Source organism: Nymphaea colorata, chromosome 5 (genome assembly GCF_008831285.2).
Source record: "Nymphaea colorata isolate Beijing-Zhang1983 chromosome 5, ASM883128v2, whole genome shotgun sequence".
Classification (NCBI taxonomy): Eukaryota; Viridiplantae; Streptophyta; class Magnoliopsida; order Nymphaeales; family Nymphaeaceae; genus Nymphaea; species Nymphaea colorata.
The window spans coordinates 8,175,900-8,185,691 of record NC_045142.1 but is presented as its reverse complement, the minus strand read 5'-3'; the positions used below and the strand labels follow the sequence as shown (position 1 = coordinate 8,185,691).

Sequence of the window (9,792 nt, the reverse complement as noted above, 5' to 3'; positions counted from 1 at the left end):
ATGATGTTTATGAGATAACAAAATATTTATGAGATAATGAAATGATAGACCGATGTATGAGGTAATGCTAAACATAAATATGAGATAATGTTTATGAGAAAATAGATAGATGTACGAGGTAATTTTAAACATAAGTATCAAATAATATTTATAAGATAATTAAATATTTATGAGATAATGAAATAACGATACGAGGAAGACAAAAAACGAAAACGTTTTTTTTTTTGTTTAAAAGAGTATATTGACTATAACAATATATATATATGGACTTCATAAGAGGGCTTTGCTCTGACCTGAATCAGGTCAGGTCATTAACTTCAGCAATTTCAAATCTTGTTTTTGCAATTTTTTTTTGTTTTTACAAAAAGTTTTTTTTATATTAATCATAGGTATTTTTTGTTATTATTAAAATAACCCATGAAAGTACATACAAAAGAACAACATGTATATTCAGCCGAGCATTTGTGTCTGCTTATCTCAGCCGCCCGTCTAAAGATCTGGTGGCTGAAATTTCTTTCGGCCGTGCCCCTATTTCAGTATTTCTCTCTCGCAGATATACGCATTCTTGTTTTGAGGAGGAGGGGCTGCCTTCGGCCTGGGCGGCAAGGCCGCAGTTACCCGCCAGCGGAAAGAGGGGGTGGCGGGGAAGCTGCCGGTGGACCCTCCTCAAAACACGACGGAGGAGGCCAGACATGTCCTTGTCGTGCTTTCACATGGAGGGGCCACCGGCAGCCTTCACGCCTCGAGGCTTTCTTTAGAGAGGAGGAGGCAGTCGCCTCCCCCACTGCCACTGCACTCACCAGCAGGGGTGGCGGCTGCCTGCCTGTGAGTGGAGGATCGGCTGCCAGTGGAAACTTTCTCCCTGCCGACGGCAGGGTCGGGCGTTTACCTGATCCTCCATCTTTTCTTTGTTATTTGCCTTTTATTCATCTTGGTCATCCACAATGATGGTTCAGATAACATTTTGTAAGGAAATAAGTTTCTATATATATATATACACACGGATAAATTCGAGAAAAAAAATTATTTTCTTAAATAAGGCGATTGCCGCGAAAGTTGAGAATCAAAGAAGCTGGCCCGTAAACAACCCTGCCGACATAGCTGGGTTTTAAACGTTGAGTAGATCATCTGATGGGGGGTGGCGTTAAGACTTTCAAAAACTCTCTCCTTCCTTCCTTCCTTCCTTCGGTTACCACACGTGATGGTTCTACCCTTAGCCGGCCCTATATAAATTCTTTGAGTTTGGACTTCATCGTGGCAACCCCAGCTTTCCTTTCTCTTCTCCTACCAAAACCCAAAGAGCTCCCTTCCTTTGCCTGTGAGAAGATGCAATCGGCTGATCATCCATTTAATACATTTCCTTCCTCTTCTTCACCGTCTTCCCCAAAGCCACTACCCATTGCCTCTCCCTGTGCCGCTTGCAAGGTCCTTCGGCGTCGTTGTTCCAAACAGTGCGCCTTGGCACCCTACTTTCCCCCGTCAGAACCCCAAAAGTTCATTACGGCTCATCGGGTCTTTGGTGCTAGCAATATCGTCAAGCTCCTCCAGGTGGGTATTTCAATAGTTCGCCCTCCTCTTCTACTTCTTTTGGCTGCATGAAACATGTTAGACCACCATACTTTCAGTAAGCAAGCACTGGATTCGAATATAGTAAACTAAAGCCTTACAATCTAACACAACAAATTCCGATTAATTTTGGCTTGAGTGTATGTGAATTTGTGAAATCTCAACATACTTTTGGTGAATATCTCTTCACAATTCAAAGTATCGAATTTTAAGGAATCAGGCCCAGATCTTCTTTTTAACTATGTTGAATTAATGTTTGGTGTTTTGTTCAGGAAGTTCCGCAGTCGCAGAGAGCAGATGCAGCGAGCAGCTTGGTTTATGAAGCAAATGCCCGAAGCAGTAATCGTGTATATGGTTGTGCTGGGACGATCTTTCAGTTGCAGAAGCAACTGAGCGAGCTACAATCGCAGTTGGCTGCGGCGAAAGCTAAGATCCACAACATGCGGAACCAGCAAGCGCATTTGGCAGCTCTGTTGTGCATGCAGAAGACAGAGTCGAAAGAACCCACGTTCCAACCAACCGAGATGTTTGTAGCATCCAATGACATAGCTTGCCAACCCTACCTCCAGCAGGGAAATTTCGCTGATGCTAGTATTGGTTCCCTCTTTGATATCCTTTGGACATGATCTAGACCTTCAATGTTTTCCCTCATATGAAAGCATTTTACAGTCCGAGTTAGTTCGACTAAAATTCAGGAACAGTTTATTTTTATCTTGTTTTTCTTAAAGAGAGTGAGATCTTGATCTATTTGATTGCTTTTCTTTTTATTGTGCAAATCATGAATTTACGTTTTGTATTTGTTTTGACCGATCACTTTATGGGATGGTTTCATGTTGGATGCCAACGGGAATTCACTGTGCAAATCAAGTTTTGGAATATGCAACATGAAAATCAGCCTCAATGTGTTTAGATTTCTGGTGACAAACAGATTAGTAGTCATGTGCGACACCCTTAGATTGTCACAATAAAGAATTGGAGTGTGAGAAAGTGGTTCAAGATCATAGAGCCTAAAAAATAATATATATACCTGGAGGTTCAGCAGCAGTAGGGGCCATCGCATAATTTTTTAGCTTCTAAGCGACTATAGTTGCTTATTGCACTTCAAGGCTCAAGCAATATAATTGCTAACAAAGGAAGTGCAAATTTGAGTAGTAGTAGTAGAACAACGAGTCATTGGACACCCAATTGACAATGCTTATTGATCATCAAGAGATTTTGGGAATATTCAGGGGCAGGGGCAGAAAATTCTGGTTAAGGGGTACCATTTATAAAATTTTAAATATTTAAGGGGCACTTGCTGATGATCATTTTGTTTTTAAGAAATTACCATCTAATTGCTCTTTTCAGTTGCATTACATAGGACCTTGAACGTGCGCGTATGTCTAGTTGAATACCTTCCATACATCATACGACGAATTGAGCCCAACAACACATGAGGAGGATATAATCCAACTCATGAGGAGTTGATCCTGATGAATCCAATTAATCTCTTTATTCTCTTTTTCTCCAATAAATCGTGGAGGGCTATTTGGACACATCCACTGGCTCCATTAAGTCATATGACAATAACAGGGGAGTTAATTGTGACTACCATAGCAAAGATTTTGAATTGAATTTCACGTACACTTAAAAACTGCTGAAGGTTTGAAGGAGCAGGGAGAGCAAGTTGAGAACTTAGCTGACCACCAATGGATGTCGAATCATATATGTGGAGCAAGGCTGAGTTACTGATGACATTGACATGAACCATGCAACCACACCATGAACTGGAGATCACAAGGCGACGTCCACCAGGATTTCCGAATAGCTTTGATACCGTAAAAAATTCAAGTATTGACCAAAACCACAGAAAGTGACGGGTAAAGAACTAAAGCACAATATTAATTTTGTTCAGAGGAGAAACGCTTCTACATCCACAGTCTCTCTATTCAACTTAATCACCACTTAGAGGGGAATGCATTAAATATTTATGTTATGCTTTTACAACGAGGAGATAGATTTGTCTCCTCAACTGTCGCCTTGCAAATTGGTGGATACTTAAAATTTTCTCTTAATATTTCCTTCTGTGCGGTAAGCATATTCACCAATGCAGAAATCAACCGAAATTGAATTTGCAGGATTTATGGAGTTTGTCTTAGCTGGTATGAAAAAAAAAACATTGCATCATTTGCATAATAAATGCCCATAGAGTAAATGAAAGAAGGTTAGCTTTTTGCGATCATAATCTTCCCATCAATTCAATCTTTGAAATAAAATTTCCACTACTACAGTGCATAGAAGAGGGGTCAATGGATCTTAAAGATTAGGGAGAGGAATGAGAAAACACAGAATATACATGGTTCGGCATGTATGCCTATGTCCACAAGAAGCAAGGGAGAGCTCGTATTGTATATTTTCTTTATATCATTGTTTCACTCTACAGTCACTATTGAATGTGAGTGAATACAACAGTTACAAAGCAAGAAATCATGGAAAGAAAAATTAACGGCAATCCATGGTGGGCAACTTTTAAAATAGGTAACACCATCCAACTAATCATGGAAATACCATGAATAGGCGTTGTCATAACGAGCCTCTTGTAGAACCGTTTCAACACTCCCCCTCAAGTTGGGAGTGTATGTTAGCGACTCCCAACTTGATCATAGTGCTTCTAAGTTTTTCTCTCATAACTGCTTTGGTGAAGATATCAGCATATTGCTCCTCACTTCTGACAAAAGGAGTGATGATTTCTTTGTTTTGAACCTTGTCGCGTATAAAGTAACTATCAATTTCAATATGCTTTGTCCTTTCATGAAAGACTGAGTTTGCGGGAACCGTTTCAATACTCCCCCTCAAGTTGGGAGTGTATGTTAACGACTCCCAACTTGATCATAGTGCTTCTAAGTTTTTCTCTCATAACTGCTTTGGTGAAGATATCAACATATTGCTCCTCACTTCACTTCTGACAAAAGGAGTGATGATTTCTTTGTTTTGAACCTTGTCGCGTATAAAGTGACAATCAATTTCAATATGCTTTGTCCTTTCATGAAAGACTGAGTTTGCGGGAACCGTTTCAATACTCCCCCCTCAAGTTGGGAGTGTATGTTAACGACTCCCAACTTGATCATAGTGCTTCTAAGTTTTTCTCTCATAACTGCTTTGGTGAAGATATCAACATATTGCTCCTCACTTCACTTCTGACAAAAGGAGTGATGATTTCTTTGTTTTGAACCTTGTCGCGTATAAAGTGACAATCAATTTCAATATGTTTTGTCCTTTCATGAAAGACTGAGTTTGCGGCTATATGTATTGCAGCTTAATTATCACATGACAACTTCATAGGACAGGTTGTTCAAAGCCTATTTCTTTTAGCATCGCTTTGAGCCAAATGAATTCACATTTAGTGTTTGTCATTGCTCTATATTCAGCCTCGGCGCAGGATCTTGAAATCACTTTCTATTTTTTACTCTTCCATGAGACCAAATTGTCCCCAACCATAACACAAAACTATGTAGTTGACTTTCTTTCTGATACACTTCCAGCCCAGTCTGCATATGAGAAACCTTCTATATCGATATTTCCATTTTGCTTCATCCAAATACCACGTCCTGGAGCTTCTTTTAAGTACCTTAAAATTCTATCAATAGCAGAGAAATGAGCTCATTGGGGGGCATGCATATATTTGCTAACTTCACTAAATGCATAGGTAATGTTAGGCCTTGTAAAAGTCAAATATATCAATTTTCCAACAATATGTTGATATTGTTTTGCATCTTGTACTGGTTCTTCACGATCTATCTTGTGAAGTTTGTAATTTACCTCTATTGGTGTGACTGCTGCCTTCACTCTAGGTTTCCTTATTTCCTTCAATAGATCAAGAGCATATTTTCGTTGGAATAAATATAAACCTTTCTTGGAGTGACTTACCTCTATTCCTAGGAAGTATTTCAATCTTCCAACATCTTTTATCTCGAACTATTGATGGAGATATCATTTTGTCTTCTCAACTATATTCTTGGAATCGCTTGTGATGACAATATCACCCACATAAACAAGAACAAAAAAAAATTTATTTTAGTAATGATGAATGAATAAAGAGTTGTCTGAAACACTGCGTTTGTACCCAAAATCGATCAAGGCAGAACTGAGCCTTGAGTACCAAGCTCACAGGGATTGTTTAAGTCCATAGATCGACTTCTTCAAATTACAAACAAGATTTTTCTGGTTTTCATAATTGAGGCCTTGAGGAATTTTCATGTAGACTTCTTCCTGTAAATCACCCTGAAGAAAAGCATTCTTTACATCAAACTGAAATAAATCCCACTCATGATTGCAGGCAATAGATATAAGGGTACAAAGAGTTGTCATCTTTGCCACTGGAGCAAATGTTTTTGTATAGTCAATCCCTTCTGTTTGAGAGAAGCCGCGAGCAACAAGACGAGCTTTATGTCTTTCAAGAGTTTCATCACTATGAAATTTCGGTTTAAAATCCCATTTGCAACTACCATGTTTTTTACCTGGAGGAAGAGAGACAAGTTACCATGTGTCATTTTTTGTTAGAGCATCTAGTTCTTCTCTTATGGCGTTTTTCTAACAAGGATCTTGAACAACATCTTCAAATGTCCCTGGTTCAGAGGCTTCGTTTAATTGCATGAAAAAGGCTGTCTGAGTTTGAGGGAAAGCAGCCAACTATATTATAAATAGGCAACAAAGACGCTATCTTGAAAATAGATCCCTCATTGAAGTTCTTAAAGGAATGAAACACACTATTGATCATGTTAGAAAGTTTGGATGCATTGTTTATGTTTGGAAATCTCCAAAACATCGAAACAAGTTACAGCCTCGTGCCATAAAATGTGTGTTTCTCAGATATTTCCTACCAAGAAAGGGTATAGATGCTTTGATGTGGCTTCAAGGAAAATGTATATATCTCGTGATGTTAAATTTGATGAGTCGCAAGCATATTTTGAAAATCGACCTCAGGGGGAGACTTGAGTTCATCCTCAAAGGGAGAAAATAAACTCAAAATTTCAGCATCTCCCTCTTCCTATTGTTTTTCCTATGTCTCACGTTGAGAATGGTAAAGTTTCTATTCAAGTACAAAATAATGAAGATACCACTCCTATCATTGAAAGAGTTGATAGTGACTCACGACAAATCACTGCAACTGAAACACAACCAAAAAATACCCTGCGGCGATCGGAAAGGATTCGACAACATCATTCCCGGCAAGTTACTGCAACTAAGAGACATCAAGAGAACATTCTTCGGCGCTCGGAAAGACTTCGCCAATAGCCCAAACGATACAAAGATTTTGCTATGAGCAGTATGGTTAAATATCCGGTAGAAGCCTGTGTTGATGGATGCCCCAACCTCAAATGCTATTTTTCTCCTTCAGTCTTGTTTGTAGTGGTAGCAAGTGCCTTATTTCTGCCATTCAAGTAATAGAGACTGCGAAATTCGTCCCCTTCACCAATCGTCTTCCCAGTGATCTGATCCTGAAACACAACCTTTGAGGGCAAAAAAACATTACAGTTGTAAGTCTTGGTTATCTTACTGACAAACATGAGATTGGAAGCCAAATGAGGCATATATAAAACATCAATATGACCCTTCTTCTCAAAAAATTGTGTAACTCTCTTTCATGTGATGCTAACCTTGCCCTCATTAGCTATAGAAATAGGTTTCATATAAGAGACACCTTCAATGTTGGTTAAAATTTTTTTGGAACCAGCCATATTGTCTGATGCACTAGAATCTATTATCCAAGTTTTCTCGTCTAAACAAGACAAAAAAGTTGCACGTACCTGCATCATCACCACTTTTGTTAGTGGCAAGGATAGCTCACAAAATTCTGTAAAAATTGGGTCAGCTTTTCCATGGTCACCAGAGTATCTTTCTGATCATCGTGAAAAGCTTGAGCTGCCTTGTGTCGGCTACAGGGGTATAGGATTCTCATTCATCTCATAAGGTGCGAAGTTGTCCTAGATATTCTGTGAAGGTCATATCTCCTTGTTTGAGCTTGCTGATTTCTTGCGCTAATTGAAAACATCGAGTGATATTGTATTGCTGGCTGTAGAGATCACAAGCTGCCTCCCACACATCTTTGGTAGTTTCAAGAAAAAAGAATCCACGAGCAATTTTTTTCTCCATGGAATTTAAGAGCCACGACATGACAGTGTGGTCGTTTGATTCCCATTCAACAAATTTCGGATCATTCTCAGCAGGCTTTGGTTTGTTGCCGGTGACGTGACTGAGTCTAGACATTCCGCTTAGAAAAAGATTAGCAGATTTTGTCCAGCTAATATAATTGAACCCATTTAAGGATTCAATGGTGATTTTGAGTGTAGGATTGACACTGTCCGACAACTACTGCTGAGGCCAATCCCCTGCTCCTTGTGACCGACAGCTAGTTGCCATGATAACCTGATGAGAGAAACCTTCAATATCGCACGAACCTGGAATTAGATGGAAGGGACAAAACTCTGCTTCCTACTGAATTTGCAGTCGCGCGTCTCATAGAAGTCTTCTGGTGATACTCAGGATATAGCGACACTAAAAAATTTGTAGAAAATCACCCAGACCTCCGTTTGCCCTGAAATTTGGACTGAAGGTCGACAAGATGAAGGAAAAGGGACACCCCAAAATCAGCCCCAATGGAGCCTCCACGAAGAAATATGCCCCGTCTGAATATTGCTGAAAATCACAGTCTCTGTTATAGTAGAACATAGTACTCTGGTGGCGTTCATGATAAAAAATTTGTAGAAAATCAACCAGACCTCTGTTTGCCTTGAAATTTGGACTGAAGATCGACAAGATGAAGGGGAAAGGACACACCAAAAATCAGCCCCAATGGAGCCTCCAAGAAGAAATGTGCCCCGTCTGAATATTGCTGGAAATCACAGTCTTTGTTTACAGTAGAACAGTCCAGCAGCGTTAAAGATTCTCCTTCGCCAGAAATTGGGGCTTCCCCCAAATCGATCACAGAGATATACTCTGGTTTCTGCTGAGCCTCCCGCAATGAAATAAATGCCGTTTTTCCGGCAACACCTCCGATCAACGGAGCCTTTAGAAAACAACAAATGCTGTTAAGCAGTGGACGACATGGAATACTCCCTTTCAATAGGAACCTGGCTCTGATACCATAAATATTAGGAAGAGGAATGAGAAAACACAGAATATACGTGGTTTGGCATGTATGCCTACATCCACGAGAAGCAAGGGAGAGCTCGTATTGTATATTTTCTCTATATCATTGTTTCACTTTACAATCACTATTTAACGTGAGTGAGTACAAAAGTTACAAAGCAAGAAATCATGGAAAGAAAAATTAATGGCAATCCATGTTGAGGAACTTTTAATATCATGGAAATACCATGAATAGTGTTGCCATAACGGGCCTCCTGTAGAACCGTTTCAACAGATCTCCTTAACGAATCCCCACTTTGACATGACTTCTCTCCCATTTATCACCGACGCAAAGGATGAAGGGATGATGCACTTCATAATTTTTCATAATCTTTTTCGCCCATTCTTCTCCAAATCTCGAGTGACTAAGAGCAGCACTAAGAAACGACCATCCAACCTTATTGTACACCTTTGGATGACTGATGACCCAACTTTTGGAGAAGGGATTGCCGTATCTACTATTACAAAAGCTATTCACAACTTCATGCACAAAATGAATATGTTCATGTATATTTCTGTTTAGCAAGAAGGCACCTGCTTGTAACCAATGATCCTATCTAGAACTGGTATTGTCATGTTTACAATCAATTTAATAATTGCCTTGTAAATTCCATTATAAAAGACATAGGTCAAAAGACTTGTATATTGCTAGAGTCTGGAAACTTTGGGATCAATGAATGAAAGGTGTGTGATATGCTAAATGATTTAACCACTTCATTGGTAAAAAAAAGGTTTTCATCACCAAAGTGACATCCTTGCTGACCACATGCCAATATTTCTTAAAAAAGTTAGAATTGAACTCATCTAGATCTAGTGCTTTTGCATTCTTCATTATAAAGAATGCTTTCTTGATCACCTCGTCATGTGGAACCCTCTTTTGCAACTCAGTCTTGGGCCATCACTTGAGTCATTGAATAATTCTCCTTTTGCATCAATATTAGTGAAGAATTCATCTAAAATTCAGTGCACCTTACCATATTAATGCTTCTATGGTTTTGCTCAACCTGTATATGAATCGCAATCTCAGATATCTTCCTTTTACCCTATTATTCCCAACAT

General features: G+C 39.3%; 1 protein-coding gene across 1 annotated transcript; it reads left to right on the top strand.

The window, feature by feature from the left end:
* The first annotated feature begins 1,326 nt into the window (after nucleotides 1-1,326).
* LOC116254453 (LOB domain-containing protein 1-like) lies at nucleotides 1,327-2,192 on the top strand. Its single transcript, XM_031629850.1, has 2 exons — nucleotides 1,327-1,548; nucleotides 1,839-2,192. The coding sequence occupies exons 1-2, from the start codon at nucleotides 1,327-1,329 to the stop codon at nucleotides 2,190-2,192; spliced, it is 576 nt and encodes a 191-aa protein (XP_031485710.1).
* Nucleotides 2,193-9,792: the final 7,600 nt, after the last annotated feature.

Excerpts from the sequence above, each read along its gene's own strand:
- LOC116254453 (XM_031629850.1), top strand. The coding sequence starts at position 1,327 with ATGCAATCGGCTGATCATCCATTTAATACATTTCCTTCCTCTTCTTCA. Across the intron at positions 1,549-1,838 it reads ATATCGTCAAGCTCCTCCAG|GAAGTTCCGCAGTCGCAGAG; the intron begins GTGGGTATTTCA and ends TGTTTTGTTCAG.